This window comes from Cervus canadensis, chromosome 15 (genome assembly GCF_019320065.1).
Source record: "Cervus canadensis isolate Bull #8, Minnesota chromosome 15, ASM1932006v1, whole genome shotgun sequence".
Classification (NCBI taxonomy): Eukaryota; Metazoa; Chordata; class Mammalia; order Artiodactyla; family Cervidae; genus Cervus; species Cervus canadensis.
The window spans coordinates 61140745-61160235 of NC_057400.1; the positions used below are offsets into that span (position 1 = coordinate 61140745).

Genomic DNA, 19491 nt, shown 5'->3' on the forward strand with positions numbered 1-19491 from the left:
CTTTGTGACCCCACGGGCTGCAGCCCGCCAGGCTCCTCTGTCCCTGGGGGTTCTCCAGGCAAGAATATTGGAGTGGGTTGCCATGCTCTCCTCCAGGGAATCTTCCCAATCCAGGGATCGAACCCAGATCTCCTGCACTGCAGGCAGATTCTTTACCTTCTGAGCCACCAGGGAAGCCCATGTAGATACATACACTCATTCAAATCCATCTATTTCTAGCTACAGAATTCTGTATCCTTTAATTTTGGTGAATGCTGTAATAGTTTAACAGGTTTTTCTTGTTAATGGTAATTGGAATGTTCAATATATAATACTGTATAATTTTGCCCTATACAATTTGCAATACTTTACAAAGAGACAGATTTTTACTTTTCTATTTTTATTTTAAAAATTTTTACTGAAGTACAGTTGATTTAAAATGTGTGTTAGTTTCTGGAGACAGATTTTTATAAGTTTTCCTTCCCTGACCTTCCATAATTATATAAAAAAAACATGTAGACATTACAAACATTATTTCTATGCTGAAATAAATGTAAGATAATATAGAAGAATATAAAAATACTTGAACATGTAAAACAACTGTTCTTAGATGTACCATATTACCTTGTAACATATTTGATTTAAATGCCCTTTAAAACTTGAACAGGCAGCAAAACCAAAAGGGATCTACAGACCAGATACAATTAAATAATGGTTCACTTTACTTAAAAAAATTTCAAATTATAGACATTTGGATTTTGTTTAACCAAATTCTGACTCCTGAAAGAAAATACATCCCTTGCCATCCCTTCTTCCTGAAAAAAAGGACTTGAACTAGCATTGCTTCAAATTTACTAAACTAACTTATTTAAAATACAGATCTGACTTCACTACTTCTCTTCAATGGCTCAAAAATGCTGAGACTGGAAAACAAAACAACTAGAGTATAACTCTGGCTCCGTGCTGAGAACAGGTTAATGGAGGAGGCAGAGACCATGTGGGAAACAGTAACAGTCATCCAGGCAGAAGATGCTGGGGCTTGTTCACAGGTGAGAAGAGGCAGGAGTCTGAACACTTAGGTAACAGGAGAGCCAAAAGCAGAAAAGGCTTCAAGTTGGGGTAGATGGGGAAAAATCAATGATTCTATGCTGGACATGTTACACTTCAGATGGCTAAAAATACCTAGGGTGCAGTAGGATATAGAGAAAATCTAACTTGAAGGGAAAGATCTGGGCTGCAGATATAGACTGGGGAGCCATTAGCATAAACAAGATTTTTAAATAATGAGACTGAAAAAGATAAATGGCCTACTATACTGGATGGTATAGCTGCAGCAACTCAATACTTAGGTTCCCATTTGTACTGGCTACCATTATCTAGGAATCCTGCTGACCCAAGATGGTGTGAATTTCAAATCTAATTCAAAAGGTACTATCTTTCTGCAAATTTACTGTAAGTACTCTGGCTTAAAATAAGGGCTGCATCAAAAAGTTATTTTACAGGCCTTTTCTATAATCCTTCTGATCTAAATGAGAAGAAAGGCTAAAACTAAAACTATAAATTAAGACTGCACTGAGAACTATTAACTCTACACACCAGCTTACTGTATTCTCACCCAAAGGTGAATTCCCTCAGTGTTCCAAGAGTGCCCCATGTATATTTCTACCACAACACAGGTCATCAAATCATGGATTTGTCTAGGGTAAAGACTGTGTCTTTGCAGCCTTTCAGTTACAGGTTTAAGAAAACTGGCTGGAATGTAACAGGCTTTAACAAATTAGCCAAATGAAAAACAGAATAGTACCAGTCATGTCCAACTTGGTGACCTCAAGGACTGTAGCCTGCCAGGCTCCTCTGTCCATGGGATTCTCCAGGAAAGAATACTGGAGTGGGTTGCCATTCCCTCCTCCAGGCGATCTTCCCGACCCAGGGATTGAACCCATGTCTTCTGCTTGGCAGGTGAATTCTTTACCACTGAGTCACCTGAGAAGTGTATATATACGTGTATATGCATGCACACAAAATTGTCCAGTTTTGTCCAACTCTTTGCGACCCTATGGACTGTAACCCACCATGCTCTGCTGTCCATGGGATTCTCTAGGCAAGAACATTGGAGTGGGTTGCCATGCCCTTCTCCAGAGGATGTTCCCAATCCAGGGATCAAACGCTCGTCTTTTACATCTCCTACACTGGCAGGTGGGTTCTTTACCACTAGCACCACATTGGAAGCATGTGTGTGTGTGTGTGTGTGTGCGCGTGTGTTTGTGTCTCCTCCCTCATAGCACAATGGGTAAAGAATCTGCCTGCAATGCAGGAGACCTGGGTTTGATCCCCCGGTCAGGAAGATCCCCTGGAGAAGGAAATGGCAACCCACTCCAGTATTCTTGCCTGGAGAATCCCATGGACAGAGGAGCATGGCAGGCTACACAGTCCATGGGGTTACAAGAGTCGGACATGACTTAGCAAATAAACCACCACCATACATATACATATATATATATTTTTTTCTTTCTCCCTTAAAAGACAAAGGAAAAAAGGAAAGGGGGAAAAAAAAAACAACAGGATGCAGATTTGTTGAGGATTTTCAATGCCTGAGAAGTTTCTACCTTCTCCATATGCAATGGAGAACTCTAACGGTATTTTAAGAAAGAAAGATGCACTCTAGTGGCACTGTGTTTGTCTTTAAAGCAAAAATATTGAAGAAAGAAAAATTATTTAGGAGTAGATATGAAAACCTTTGAAAAGCTGAACTACAATAGTGCCAACAGCAATGGAAAGTAAAGGATGGATTCAAGAAATTATATTACACAAATAAAATTAAGAGGACATGATGAGTAATTGATGTGAAGGATGACAGTGAGAAAGAAACCGACATCTTACATCACACATTACATGACAGTACATCCTAGGTATCACGATTAGGAGGAAAAATCTTTCATTCTAAAAAATCCATAGTGCTATTAAAATTGGTGGTGCCATATAATCTCACAGGTATTAATTAATCCTAAAAGCACTCCCTAATAAATTTCCTGTAGGATTACTGGAAAACAACGTGCAACAGAGAGTACCTAACGCTTAAAGGTAACAATGCTACTGCTCTTCTTACGTGTCTTCTCTACAAGTTCTGTAGTTCTAAGTGAAAGGATTCAACACTGAGCTATGTTTTAAAATACTATCTAATTTTAATATATACTTACCATACGCACTAAGTTATTCTTCTTGGACGATTAGAAGAAATACTGAAAGTACACTTTTGACAGATATTTGGTATGTGTAAAACTGCAGAGTACTTTAATTACTCAGTAACTCTGTGTGCCAGTATGCGAGTTCTTACAAACACTGGCAAATCTCAATTTTGCTTACTGTATCTATTAACAAGTCAGTGAAATTCTTCTTTGAAAGGCTTATATTTAGTCAGTAATGTCTCCATTCAGCTTGCAAGTATTTTCAATGAGCGTTTCAGAGGAAAACTAAGCATATAAATATCACTCATTATATATAACTTTACCATAAATATTAATGCCTGACTCACTATTTTAACAAAGGCTAATTCCAAGTGGTTTTATGCCTGGGAAATCCCATGGACAGAGAAGCCTTACGGGCCACAGTCAATGGGGTATCAAAAGAATCAGACACAACTGAGTGACTAAACAAGTGATTTTATGATGTGTTCTTAGAAACATGCATCTGCATTTATCCAATCATTTAAATAAATATTACATCATATGCCTAATCAAGCATTCTTCTGACTGCACAGAGATACATTAGGTGGGCAGGTAGGTTAGGTAATTATGACTTTGTGAGTCTTTATCTGTGTGAACATTTGGTCAGCTATATGCTTGGAGTAGCTTATTCTGCATACTATATTAATCACAATACTACTCTGAAATTACCTCTTCTGGACACAGTTCATGTGTGCAACTCATAAAATGAGTGCAAAGTAGTGGAAATGCAATTGAGTATCTTGACTGAGAGGGTAACTCCAAACATTGTTGAAACATCTTCTCAAAAGCACGACTATAAAAACTATAAGGAAACAAATTAAAAATCAGAATCACAATTTTTATAGTTAAAGTTAGTTTAATTTGATTCAAGTAAATGAAAATTACCAACTGTAGCATTTATTCTTGTAGGAAAAGTTATTTTTCCAAAGAGTTCTCTTTCATACCAGTAATCATTTCAGGGTTATAAAAATATTATTTATATAACATTAACAAATTTTAAAGTAAAAGTTAAAGAGAAAATAAACCATATCTATGGCATTTGAATATATACCATTCAAACCTTACAGCATCAAAAGTCATCAAAGCTAAGACACTATCAATTGTAAGAAACACCATTATTTTATGTACCACTAAAAAAGAAAAATACTGTCAATTAAATAATACACCATCAACTTTAAAACAAACGGAAGTAGTGAACATGTCTTTATTTTGGATGTGACAAAGTAAGAATGTGGTTAAGAGAAAGTATGAATATAAATTAATTAAATGACTGAAATTTGTAAATTTTAAACATTATTCAAAGTACCTTATTTCCAGGAAAGAGAAGAGGAATTTATTTTCTTTTTGAAATTAATTTATTTGGCTGTACTGGTTCTTAGCTGCAGCACGCAGGATCTCTGGTCATCACTGCCGTATGTGGGATCTAGTTCCCTGACCAGGAATAGAACCTGGGTCCCCTGCATTTGGAGTATGCAGTCCTAGCCAATGGACCACCAAAGAGTACCCAGAAGAGGAATTTCTAATTGCTGTATCCTTCTTTTACAATATATAGCTCAAAAATAGCTAAACATAAAACGTTACATTTTCTTTTCAAGGTAGCCTCTGGGTCAGACAATAGGACAGGGTTCCAAATCTTTAAACTCTTATAAACTCGTTACATAATAACTGTATTTCCTCAGTTCCTTTAAGAGATCCCTTATGTCTTCCCTGCTGAGTAATTTGGATTTCTTCTGCAAAACTGCTAATTAAAGCCCCACTACAAACTGCAAAAATCAGGGTAGACTGGTTCTCTCCCCAAAACAAAATTAATCACAAGCTTTTCATAATGATCTCTACTCAATACAGAGAAACTACTATCATGATCCACACTGAGGCTATTTCAGCATTTTAGAATTGAAGGAACCTACCAGGCTATTCTCATCAGCTTCCCTAAAGGAAAAAAAGATCAAGAAGATCTTTTGATCAAGTGATCAAAAAGATCACTTACTCATTTAAATATTTATTAAGTACTTGCTCTGTTAAGACACTAAGGAAACATAAACTTGGCCTCCTTCAAGAACCACATAATGTGGGGAGCGAAGGGGGAGCTGCAAACTACTGAGAGTAACAGAAGAGCTTCAAACAGAAGCAAAGCCGAGGGGAGCACAGTGAGAGAACGTCATCACATTACCATAATGTTACTAGCTAACTTAATACCACAGAGTGAAACCAGGTGCTACTGAATTTCCAACATTTGCTCTATTTGACCCCAATCCAAATTTTTTTTTCCTTTAATGACACAATCTGAAGTGACTGTTCTTCACTTCTTCAAAGAAAGTGTAAAAAAACAAATTCACATCAGTAAGAGGTGCTCTTATAGAGAATTAAAAACAGACATAAAATCCCAACATAGTAAACTTCACTACTGGCAGGTTGTTCTCTATTCCCTTTTATTCTTAGAATCTCTAATTAAAACTGTCTTGTGTAACACAAGACAGTTACTTTACATTACTAATGTAAAGTAATCAAGAAACATATCTTTGGATAATAAAAATTTCAAATTCTAATTTAAAGAAAATTACAACATACCAAAATATGGAGAGATCTGATGTTTCCACCAACATTTCCACCAAGGAATCTACCATTTTTGTGTGAAAAATTATTGTATTCATCATCTTTCCAAGTTCTCTGTGATCTGAAAGGCTAAGTGAAGCCTTAGAGACACTAGTATATGCCTGAAAAAGTAAAGAAAGAAACAAAAGTAGTTTAGGCGATGACTTCCGGTATAGACCAAGTCTATAGAAAAAAAAGAAAAAATACGCACTATTGAAAAATACTTAAAGTTTATTAAGAACATCATCTTTTAAAAATTGTCTCCAGTGACTCAAACTTAAAATTCCTATCAAGAATTTAAGTAAACTGAAACACTATCCAGAAAACAGAATCTAATACATAGGTCATTCAGCTTGAACTCCTAAAGTAAGTGAAGCTACATATCAAAGATATAAAACAATGAATTGTCACATGGTGTCTGTACCAAAAGAAGTTTTCAACTTAGTTCAAGAGAAAACACATATTCAAAACAGTAAGATGAAACTTAAGTACTGCACATGTTGACTCAGGATTTTTGATTATACTGAATCACTAAAAACTGGAGAGCATAACACACTATACTAATTCATGAATTCTAGAGAAGCATTCTGAAGGTGGTAAAATTAGTGTTAAGTTGATAAAAAAAGGTGACAGGTCTTAACCAAAACCATCAGGACAGGTTGTGAGGGAAAGAAATTCCACTAAAGAGGTACCAACTCACTGAAAGCAAAACCTGCCCTTGGGTGGTGGACATTTCACAAGCAAGGAGAACAACAGGAGGGATGCCTACAGAATAAACACCATATATCATGCTGAAGAATTTAAACTTTTTGATACATCATCGAAGATTCTGTGTGATGGATAATTACTGCTTAGAAAGATTGTTCTATGCTTAGGTGGAAACACAGAGGAGTGGAACGGGAACAGGAGGCAGAGATTCTTAGGAGGCAGTAGTGGTAACAATCCAGACAGGATTATGAGATGGTCTAGGGTGGTAAGGTTTAAAAGTGTTTAATCAGGGAATGACTAGATGTGGTAGGCAACAGAAGAACTGTGGTTGATGGCTACGGTCCTGGCTTTTGGGAGACATTCCTTCATGAATTTCACGTGTGCGTACACAACTTGCTGGCTATGCCAAGAAAGCACAGCCCAGACCACTCACTATCTCAGCCATTTCTCCAGGCCTCACAGCTACCAAACTTGAGAAATAATGTGTCCCTCCAGAACAGAGAGCAAACATGCTTACTGTTGATGCTAAAACAGAGGGTTCCTCAAGCTCAGTCCTCCTTAGCTTAAGACACGCTCAATGCATACACAGCATCCATCCGGGTCTCTCTGCACTACCCCCAAAAGACACGAAAGCAAGGGAAAAACAATGTATATATCTGGATGCTCATGGCACTTCCTGTGCAGTGAATTAAGTTCTCTGTCTCTAATCTAGGAGCCCCATGTCCTCTCCTAGTATCCATGAAACAGTAAGAGACTAAATAATTATTGCCTTTTAAGTAAGAGAAAGATCAAATTTCAGTCTCTCCAGTGGGAAAAGGTCACTACATAGATGAAGTTACCATTCACTAAGGTAGGCACATCACAAAGCAGAGTTCTATAATTTGGTGCTTGTGTCTTCTACCAGAAAAAGGGAGAGAATGTAGAATATGATGGCAATACACTAGTGGCAAGATGTATTCTGGACATTCATCACAAACTAAGTCTAACTGAAGTATAATTTACCTTTCATCAGTTTTAAAGTACAAAGAGAAACCAGTAGTGGTCATGAGTTCAATAAAGACTTCCACTAACTGAGAATAATTTTTAAAATTCTGAATTAAAGTATCACTGTGAAAATAAAATTCAGATGAAATGGACAGTGACAAAATGAGACAATTTAATTTAAAACTCTTGACAACAGTGGAGGAAGAAACATACTTCATTAAAAAAAAAAAAAAGTGGCTTAAATAAAAGTCTAAAACATGAACTACCCAAGTAAATTAGAAGGCAGAAGAGAATGAGTGACTGAAGATGCTTAAGGGACTAATGGAACAAACAGCAGAATGAGATCCTAATTTAGGAAAAGAAAAAATGGCAGAGAATACATGTAGAGAGGGAGAACTCTTCTTTTAAGACTACGAAGACCCCAGTGAAGGTAGCAAAGCATACTATCACATTCCCCTAAAGGCGTATTCTTCTAGCCCTGCCCTACTCAAGAAGTGATATATACAGAGCTCTACATCTCTCTCTGACCATATACTTACACCTAGTAACTCTTATCCTTCTACCAGATCACTGATCAAATTCAGATCATTCATATCTTTTGTGAAGATATTTTTCTTCCTATAGTAATATCTTACATTAAGAAGGCTCTTTTCTTGCCCTTTCCTGTGTAAGCGATTCTCCTACTCCAACTTGACCCATCATTCAGTGTGTGGATAACAAGCTGTTTTCTCTATAAAGCCATTACTAGTAATTCCACTTGAAAAAAACTTTCTCCTTCCTAAGAAAACTATAATTAATTGATAAACACAGTCTGTCAGTGTACTGATAATCATACTGTCATTTTAACTTAAGCTTTTAAACTATTTAAATTTTCCTATCTTTTATGCCTTGTCTCCAAAGCCAGATGTATAAAATATCCAAATGAGGATTGTACTCAACTGTATAAGTTGTCAGTATTTTATCTCCCACATCCTGTAGCCTAGTCTGTGATCTTGAAAGCCTCACAGTTGACTTGCTCTTAGTCATCTATGCAAACATCCTAGGTTCTGGACATTGCCTTCTACGTTGCATTTTTGTCCTCTTGTCCTAGGTAAGGCTTAGTTTTATGTCCCATTACTTTCATCCTGGGTGTGTTTTGACCTATTATCACTATAAAATAAGAGTCTAATACACCACAGAAAGGAGCTGAAGTGACTGTCCTAATCATGGTTAAGAGCAATGTTACGGGTTGAACTGTCTCTCCCAAAAGATATGTTGAAAGTACAATCCTTAATACTTCAGAATATAACTTTATTTGGAAATAGGGTCTTTATAGACATAAGTTAAAATTAGATCACTAAAATGGACTCTAATCCAGTATGACCAGTGTCTTTATAAAGAGAAGAAGTTTGGACAAAGAGATAAACAAAGAAGGAAGATGATGTGAAGAGAGATAGCGATGTCATTAGTGTTCTAAGGGAAAATAAAACATTCTCACACAGGGATATATCAATTCTATACCCCTAATGCTCACTCTAAAGCTTCATACATTGCTGTATGACTGCAATAGACAAAGGTAAAATTCTCAAGTGAGTTTTTCAAATGAGTAAGTTGAATAATTCTGGAAGTATTCAAATAGGGGTTAATTTGAAAGGCATCTAAATCTGTAAAATTCTCTGAATATAAATGTTGGCTTAGGAAAACTCCCATAAACTGAGAGTAAGAGATTGAAAACAGTTCAAACTTTGTGACGATGACTTTCAAATTTTTTAACGTGTATATATCCTTTGGCACAGTAATTCTATTTTCAGTCATTTAATAAGCATGACTTACACACTGTTTCATAAGGTTTTTTAGCACAAGAAAATGTTAACTTCTAAACTTTATTTTTAACTGGAAGAAAATAACGTATAATATATACTATTAAATATTTGGAGGTGGTAGTATCTCAAGTATTCTTCCCTGATCTCCCACTAATCAGTTCTGCGATTTCAGGGAAGTTACTTAAAACATTACTAATCATCAACTCACATCTGTCCCAATGGCTATTATAAAAAAGGTAATATATAAAGAGAGTTCGTGAGGATGTGGAGAAAAGGAAATCTTGTTTATCAATGGTGGGAATGGAAATGGGTGCAGCCACTATGGAAAACAGTACAGAGGTTCCTCAAAAACTATAAACAGAACTACCATATGCTCCAGCAATTCCACATCTGGTATTTATCTGAAGAAAATGAAAACACTAATGCAAAAAGATATCTCTATCCCTTTGTTCACTGCAGCATTATTTACAATAGTTACAACATGGAAATAACCCAAGTGTCTACTGATGGATGAATGGACAAAAATATTGTGGGACACACACACACACTGGGAATATTATTACACACACACACACACACACACACACACACACACCCCGGGAATATTATTCAGCCATGAAAAGAGAAAGGAAATCCTGCTATTTGTGACAATATAGATGGGCCTTGAAGGTACTGTGCTAAATGAAAGAAGTCAGAGAAAGGCAAATATCATATGATCTCTCACTTATATGTGGTATATAAAATGACAAAAACAAACCAAAATGAACAAAAGAAAAAACCAAACTCACAGATACAGACAACAGATTGGTGTTGCCTAGAGGCAGAGAGGGAGTCAGGGGTAGGTGAAATGGGTACAGTAGTCATAAGATACAAACTTCCGGTTACAAAATAAACAAACATGTATCCTGAAGAGCAAAGTCAAGTGGGCCTTAGGAAGCATTACTATGAATAAAGCTAGTGGACTTGATGGAATTCCAGCTGAGCTATTTCAAATCCTAAAAGATGATGCTGTTAAAGTGCTATACTCAACATGCCAGCAAATTTGGAAAACTCAGCAAAGGCCACTGAACTGAAAAAGGTCAGTTTTCATTTCAATCCCAAAGAAAGGCAATTCCAAAGACTGTTCAAACTACTGCACAATTGTACTCATCTCACACACTAGCAAAGTCATGCTCAAAATCCTCCAAGCTAGGCTTCAACAGTACTTGAATCGATGCACAAATTGGATTTAGAAAAGGTGGAGGAGCCAGAGATCAAAGTGCCAACATCTGTTAGATCACAGAAAAAGCGAGAGAATTCCAGAAAAACATCTACTTCTGCTTTATTGACTATGCCAAAGCCTTTGACTGTGTGGATCACAACAAACTGTGGAAAATTCTTCAAGATATGGGAATACCAGACCACCTGACCTGCCTCCTGAGAAACCTGTATGTAGGTCAAGAAGCAACAGAACCAGACATGGAACAACAGATTGGTTTCAAACTGGGAAAGGAGTAAGTCAAGGCTATACATTGTCACCCTGCTTATTTAGCTTATATGCAGAGTACATCATGTGAAATGCTAGGCTGGATGAAGCACAAGCTAGAATCAAGATTGTGGAGAGAAATATCAATAACCTCAGATATGCATATGACACCACCCTTATGGCAAAAAGCGAAGATGAGCTAAACAGCTTCTTCGTGAACGTGAATGAGCAGAGTGAAAAAGCTGGCTTAAAACTCAACATTCAATAAACTAAGATCATGGCATCTGGTCCCATCACTTCATGGCAAATAGATAGGGAAAAAAATGGAAGCAGTGAGAGACTTTATTAGCTTGGGCTCTAAAATCACTGCGGATGGTGACTGAAGCCATGAAATTAAAAGATGCTTCCTTCTTGGAAGAAAAGCTAGACAGCCTATTGAAAAGAAGAGACATTACTTTGTTGACAAAAATCCATCTAGTCAAAGCTATGGTTTTTCCAGTAGTCATGTACAGATGTGATGAGTTGGACCATAAAGAAGGCTGAGCACTGAAGAATTGATGCTTTCAATTTGTGCTATTGGAGAAGGTTCTTGAGAGTCCCTTGGACTGCAAGGAGATCAAACCCAGTCAATGCTAAAGGAAATCAACCCTGCATATTCATTCGAAGGACTTATGCTGAAATTTCAGTACTCTGGCCACCAGATGCAAAGAGCTGACACACTGGAAAAGATCCTGATTCTGGGAAAGACTGAAGGCGGGAGGAAAGGGGACGACAGGATGAGATGGTTGGATGGCATCACCGATTCAATGGAGGTGAGTTTGAGCAAGCTCTAGGAGATGGTGAAGGACAGGGAAGCCCAGCTTGCTGCAACAGCAAAGTGTTGGACACAACTGAGCAACTGAACAACATGGGCTTCCCTGTTACTCAGACGGTAAAGACACTACCTGCACTGTAGGAGACTGGGGTTCAATTCTTGGGTCGGGAAAACCCCTCGGAAAAGACAATGGCTATCCATTCCAATATTCTTGCCTGGAAAATCCCATGGACAGAGGAGCTAGTCAGACTGCAGTCCATGGGGCTGCAAAGAGTTGGGCATGACTGAGTGACTAACACTTTCACTGTCTTTCATGCAATATATAGGATGGTGACTATAATTAATAAAACTGTATTAATATCTGAAAGTTGCTAAGCAAGTAAATCTTAAAAATTCTCATCACAAGAAAAAATAAATTTGTAACTACATATGGTGATGAATATTTACTAGATTTATTGTTGATCATTTCAAAATACACATATACACTGAAATCACTGCTGCATACCTGAATCTAATATAATGTGAAGTTCAGTTCAGTTCAGTCGCTCAGTCGTGTCCAACTCTTTGCGACCCCATGAATCGCAGCATGCCAGGCCTCCCTGTCCATCACCAACTCCCGGAGTTTACTCAAACTCATGTCCATCGAGTCGGTGATGCCATCCACCCATTTCATCCTCTGTCGTCCCCTTCTCCTCCTGACCCCAATCCCTCCCAGCATCAGGGCTTTTCCAATGAGTCAACTCTTCACATGAGGTGGCCATGTTGCATGTCAATTATATCTCCATTAAAAAAAGTTTTTTCCATGAGGTAAAGACTATGTTAGTTATAACAATACAAAAGAAGTTTTTTCAATAGGTATACAAGGAATATTTTTTCATATTAAGTTATGCTCTCATGTTAACTAAGGTATTCAATAACAAACAGAATGACAATGAAAAGTAATGTTATTCTTACCTGTAATCGAAACCAATCTAATCTCATTCCTCTGAAATCAAATACTTCCCCATCTTCAACTACAGGAACAGAAAAAAGATTACAAAGCAAATCAATATTTTCCAATAACCTATAATCACATTTTAAAATTTAAGGGCTAGGACAACTCCACTTCTGGACATATATACAAAAGAATAAACCCATGTTCTTGTGTACACCAATGTTTATAGCAGCATTATTCACAACAGCCAAAAGGTAGAAGTAACCAAAAAGTTCATCAACAGTGGATAAACAAAATGATATATACACACAATGGCATATATTCAGCCTTAAAAGGGGAGCAAATATTGTAACATGGATGTCATGTCATGGATGACATGTTGAGGGAATGCTAAGTGAAATAAGGCAGTGATAGAAAGACAAATACTATAGAGTTCACTTATGTGAAGTATCTAGAATAGTTTAACTCATAGAAACTAAGTAGAATAGTGGTTCCAGGGTCTGGGTAGAAAGGAAAATGGGGAGTTGTTACATTATAGCTACAGTTTCAATTTCACAGGATGAAAAGTTCTGAATATTTATTGCACAACTATGTCAATATACTTAACTCTACTGAACTGCACACTTAAAAATGGTAATGTGGCAAATTCTATCTTACCACAATTTTAAAACGATAGCTAAGAGTGAAATAATTCTCATCTCCTACAAAGGTGATGACGAGGCAGCTCTGCTAAGAGAAGTGTAAAGTACAGACTTCTCTCTAAACACTGTGACTCTCAGTTTGCTTAGGTATCAACTCAAAGTACCTAAAATAGAGCATGAGGAATCCTGTGAACAGAAACTTTGGAAAGCATGCTGGCATTCCACAAAGTAACTTTGTTTTAACCAAATATCATCAGGCAAGTTTACAGCAGATTCATTACATAAGTATGTTTAACTATCAATTTATAAGTTTATCAAGTTATCAGTTTATCAATATTAAGATTGATAAAACTAAAATTTATTACTCAGAAATTTTCAAGGTTTCTGATACTTTTTATTTGAAGAATATAATACTAAAATATCAATCTACTGGAATGGAGGAGTATTCAACTAATACGCAGTCTATTATATGACATCAACTTTTGAGATTGATAGATCTGAACTTAAGTTCCTATTCTAGAACTTAGTATCTGTTAAAAAGTGTGGGCAAACCATGTTGAATAACTGAAAGGTTAACCCTTAAGCCTCAAGTTTCCAAATGTGTTAAATAAAAGTAATTAACAGCTTTTTAACATTGATGAAGACTGAATAAGATAATATATATAAAGTGCTTGCCCAAATTAATCATTTCATTAATGGTATCCATTACTGTCATAGGTAATGCCTGGACCATAATATAAAGTTTGTTATGATATAGGGTACTCATTTTTCTTTTTTATAATTACAAAATACCTTTTTGCCTCAAAAATACCATTGTGCCTCCAGCTGAATATGAAGAAATGTCAAGCTAAACTTCTTATAATTTTTATAAATATCACCACACATCCATCTTTGAAACCTTTGCTTCAGAGCAAACAAAAAAGAACAGATTAAATATGCTCCAAAGTAAGATAAGTAACACTGTAAAAACTAACTGTTAAGTCCTCTCCTCAATAACAGAATTTGAAAACCTAATGGCAAGAAAATACATTTCAATTTAAAAGACTTATTACCTTGTTTTACACTTAGAGAAGTCATAGTGTTAACAAAAGAGGACATGATGATCGATTCATCTTCAGGGCAAACAGAAAGATTCTGGGGGAAAAAAAAAGTGATAAAAATAATGATAAAAACATCTAGTTGGGAAAAAATTCACAGGTCCATCAACTAGTAGGTGAATAAACTGATATATCCATAGCTGGAATATTTTTAAGCAATAAATAAAAATGGAATGTTTATACACACAGTAACATGGATGAACTCAAAAGCATGCTAACTGAAAGAAATGACAAACAAAAAGTTATATGATGATGGTTTCATTCACATGAAGAAAATTTTTTTCAAGGCAAAAGTGACAACAAAGCAGACAGGGGTTGCTGAGGCTCTAGAGGGAGCCGACCACAGAGGGGGACGAGGGAGCTTTTAGATGCTGGGAGTGCTCTCTATCTTGGCTGGTGGTGCTTACATGAGTGTACACAGCTGTCCAAATTAAACAGCACACTAAAAACAAGTGACTTTCATCATGTATAAATTTTACCTCAACAAAATTAGCACCCAAAAATCCCTGTGAAAATGGCTTAAAAAGTGAACATTTAATAAACTGTATCTGAAGTAGATGCTAAATGATAAACCTTTTAAAAAAGCATATGCTTATTAGCTCACAAAAACCGTAATTTTCGAAACATTAAGACCTGTACAACCATGTAAATATACACAGAATTCTATACTGTACAATTAAAAATAGTTAGAATGATAACTTTAATGTTACATACATTTTACCACAATTTTAAAACTTCAATTTAAAAGTTACCATTTTAACCAATATTACAATGAATGATTGTAACAAGTTATCTTAGTTCTAAATTTAAACACCAGCAAATGGTTAAAAAACTATGCATGTAAATACTTTACTTGTGGGTGTAAGAAGCTCAGACATTTAACACATTTAAATAGTGTTATTTGTACTCATGAACTGTGTGATACTGATTGAGTTACATAAGGGCTCTTTTCTTCACTATACCTACCCTCAGAGCTGTTAATATACTATTGATAAACGTCAATTATTAATATTAGTATCAGTATTGCTGCTGCTACTATTACTGTATCAGAAAAATAAGAAATTAATTTTCTCATTATTGCTAAAATAAGACACAAAAAGACATGGAATGGCTTAAAAATTTTAATACTTTAACATAATCTGTAAAGTGTATTAATAAATATCCAGTTAGTCATAGCAAACTTCAAAATGCCACAAAGCAAGGAGTCTGATTTACTTTTTAGACTGTGATAGCACAGTAGCCTTTGGTTTATCAGGTATGTAATAACTATTAAAAAAAAAAACTGTATTGCTGTCCACCTGAAACTACCACATGTTAACTGGCTACACTACGATATCAAATAAAAAGTTTAAAAAAAATAACTACAACAAAGCAATAACACTTTGCCTTGGATAAAAGCAGCTTTTTTATTCCCTCTTAGACTTTCTAGAAAGGAAGCGTATGAGCTCCATCTAGTGGATAAAAGAAGAAATAAACTAGGGTAGTAAACTGTAAGCTGTTTATAACTCAGGGTAAACAATTACATGAACAGCTTTTTTCTTATTTGCATTTTTAGATAGGTTTGAAAGAAAATGAGGATTTCAAAGTGTGGTTATTTCTGTGGAAAACCAATAGTTTTAGATTCACTTCAGTTCAGTCACTCAGTCGTGTCTGACTCCCATGGACTACAGCACGCCAAACCTCTCTGTCCATTACCAACTCCAGTTTACTCAAACTCATGTCCACTGAGTCGGTGATGCCATCCAACCATCTCATCCTCTGTCATCCCCTTCTCCTCCTACCTTCAATCTTTCCCAGCATCAGGGTCTTTTGCAATGAGTCAGTTCTCCACATCAGGTGGCCAAAGTATTGGAGATTCAGCTTCAGCATCAGTCCTTCCAATGAATATTCAGGACTGATGAGATGTGCTTTAAGATGGACTGGTTGGATCTCCTTTGCTGTCCAAGGGCCTCTCAAGACTCTCTTGTTCTTTTGCTCTCTCTGCCTCTTCATGTGACCCCCAGTAATTTCTCATACACAGTAAGCCGGGGTGATTTTGCTAAATACTATATCTGATTTATGACTAACCTCCTCTTTTGCAAGATCTTCTATAATTTGGTTACTGTACACCTCCACCCACCAAGATAAAGAATTATTCCCTGCACCTGTTCACTTTAAGCTTTATACACGATTAAGCATAACGCCCATCACACTGGAATACAACTAAATGTTTTCTTTGCTCTAGATAATGAGCCCCTTGACAAAATATGACCATGACTTATTTACATTTGTAACTTCACCATGAGACAAAAGATTACTTTTGTAAATGTTTACTGAGCAAACAAAACAATTATTGGAAAGGAGGGAAATAAGAAACAAACGGGAGAATGGTATCAGAGTTTTTTACCTGCACAAGCTCATTGAGGACAACAGCATCAAAGCCAGAAAGGTACTGCACGTAATATCTCTGCATTACAGGTCCATATTTCCTTACATGTGCTCTAAGCTCTTCCATATAAAATATTAATTCAGCAATGTGCCTTTTTTTATTCAAGGAAAAACATTTCAAAAATTAAATTCACTTACTATCAAGGAAAATATGAAATGCCTTTGATATTGCTACATCAAGTTTTTTCCTTAGAAAAAGCATTGTTAAATATTTAATGTCAACTACTTTTTTATATTATCTCATATACAGAAAGAAACCATGGAAAGCAAAAAAAGCAAAGAATAAAAAATTGATAAAGGAAAACACAAAATAAAAATAAAATTAGGACATCTCATAAATACATCATTAAAAAGTCATAAATAAGGTTAGAGTATTAGGAAAAAGTAAGATTTTTCTGTATGCTATTATTTCTCTGATTCATTTATCTAACTTCTGTTGAGGGACTGTGGACTAAAATAAGAGAAATATATTACAAATGACACAGCTGTAACTCCGTTAGGATTATTATTCAAATTTCTGTGTAATAAATAATTCTGAAACATGAATCCTGTAAGAAATACTATAGCACAAAAACATGCCTCTGCAACCCCCTGGAGCACTGGCGGGAAAACACTTAAGCCTTAGTTCAAAGCTAAAGTTGGCTGTGCGTCCTAATTCACATCACCTAAGAATATATTCTAAATATTCCCTGCATATGACAAATATGAAAAGCCTTAAAGTTTTTCAAAATAATTTTACTTTAGTCCCCAAATTCCATAGCCCATAAATCAAATACACAGAAAATATATTTTTTTAATGTTGCTAACTTACTTATCTATAAAGTCATCTGCACTCTTCTTTGGCATGTTATCTGCATGACGAAGTAGCCAGATAATCTCATCACGGGCAAAGGATAATGCCATAAAAACAAAAAGTGCCTGATAGATATTAAAAAATAACAGTTTACTCTCATGCAAAAATTAAAAACAAACCTATCCAAAATCTTTCTCAAAGTGAAAAGTCCCAGGCAAAACTGGTACTATAAACTCTTAAAGACAGAAGTAAGAGAACAGGGAACTTCAAAGCACATATCAAAAAAGCATGCACATAAGTAAGATGTGAGGGAAAATGCAAGAAGGTCTGATTTACAAGAACCAAGTTAGCAAATCCACTCTCAGCTAAATATAAAATCTCTTACATAGTTCCTGACTCAAATTTTAGTAAAATTTCAGAGAGAAGAAAAAAAAATTTTTTAATTTTAATGTGGCATGTTTGAATCAAGAATTAAATCAATTTTTACCTTAGGACCTAGCAAGCCAGGCTGATCAGAGAGGACAGTAGCCAATTCTTTCAGTGCAGACCTTAAAAACTTGCGTCTTTCTCTGTGCATTGACCCACTACAGGAAAAGACAACCACCATTAGAGTTTATGTTTCTACTAAACTTATTACTGGCAATTAATTAACATCACTTCAGAGTCAACTTCCAAAGTTTTCTTAGGAAACAGAAACCCTTAAAAATATCATCTACGTGTTTGTCATTAAATGACTCTTCAATCTCATCTTTATCCTTGCCTCTTGTGCTGTTTGGTAACTTTTTTCACTTCTTTCTACCTATCAAGATGCTACTCAAACTTCAAGACCAACTCTTCAAAAAGTATTTCCCAATATAGAGATGTCTAATCCTAAAGAATTTCTGATAGTTAAGTACCATATAGCCTAGTACTCTATAAAATGGACTGTGAAATCCTTAAAAGTAAGCACTTTTTAATTGTATACATTTTTGTCACTCCCATGTAGAATCAATAAATATAACTTAATAAATATCTGATTATCTATATCCTCATTTATTAAGTATATTGCTATTAAATATATCATTATTTAGCCACTAGGTCATGTCGGACTCCTTTTGCAACCCTATGGACTTAAAACTGACTAAATCAAAGCTATATTCATTAAGGTACTGGGATGAAATCTATTTGGTGCTACTGTTCGAAAACAGAAAGATGAGGAACGGATAATCATAAATATTCATGTACTCGGTATTTTAGAAATAAAATACAAATTAGAAAAAATTTACTCTCACATATTAACAAAAAATCAAAGAATATTCTAAATACTCCAACTCCTCATACTGTTCAAAATATAAATCATTCCAAAAAAGTTTTAAACTTTAGATAGTTGCAAAAAAATACCACTCTACAAACAGATGGGGAAAAAAATGGAAACAGTGACACACTTTATTTTCTTGGGCTCCAAAATCACTGCAGTTGGTGAATGAAGCCATGAAATTAAAAGACACTTGCTCCTCCGAAGAAAAGCTAAGACCAACCTAGACAGCATATTATAAAAGCACAGACATCACTTCGCCAACAAATGTCTGTATAGTCAAACCTATGGTTTTTTCAGTAGTCACGTGCAGATATGAGAGTTGGACCATAAAGAAGGCAAAGCGCCAAAGAATCGATGCTTTCAAACTGTGGTGCTGGAGAAGACTCTTGAGAACCCCTTGGACTACACGGAGATCGAACCAGTCCATCCTAAAGGAAATCAACCCTGAATATTCATTGGAAGGACTGATGCTGAAGCTCCTATAGTACTTTGGCCACTTGATCTAAGAGCCAACTCACTAGAAAAGACCCTGATGTTGGCAAAAATTGAGGGCAGGAGCAGAAGGGGGTGACAGAGGATGAGATGGTTGGAAGGCATCATCGACTCAATGGACATGGGTCTGAGCAAACTCCAGGAGCTAGTGAAGCACAGGGAAGCTTGCCTGTGCTGCAGTCCATGGGGTCACAAAGAGTTGGACACGACTGAGAGACTGAACACCACATCTATTATATGCC

General features: G+C 35.9%; 1 protein-coding gene across 3 annotated transcripts in view; it reads right to left on the reverse strand.

Annotated features, from left to right (window-relative positions):
• NCKAP1 (NCK associated protein 1) overlaps positions 1–19491 on the reverse strand; it is a 116290-nt gene that overhangs the window by 37386 nt on the left and 59413 nt on the right. For all 3 annotated transcript variants that reach the window (XM_043487470.1, XM_043487468.1, XM_043487469.1), the window contains 7 exons: positions 17948–18044; positions 17479–17585; positions 16627–16759; positions 14196–14277; positions 12523–12581; positions 5772–5917; positions 3873–4005 (listed from right to left, as the gene is read on the reverse strand). In XM_043487470.1, coding sequence (XP_043343405.1) covers positions 3873–4005; positions 5772–5917; positions 12523–12581; positions 14196–14277; positions 16627–16759; positions 17479–17585; positions 17948–18044 — 757 coding nt within the window. The remainder of the gene's footprint in view (positions 1–3872; positions 4006–5771; positions 5918–12522; positions 12582–14195; positions 14278–16626; positions 16760–17478; positions 17586–17947; positions 18045–19491) is intronic.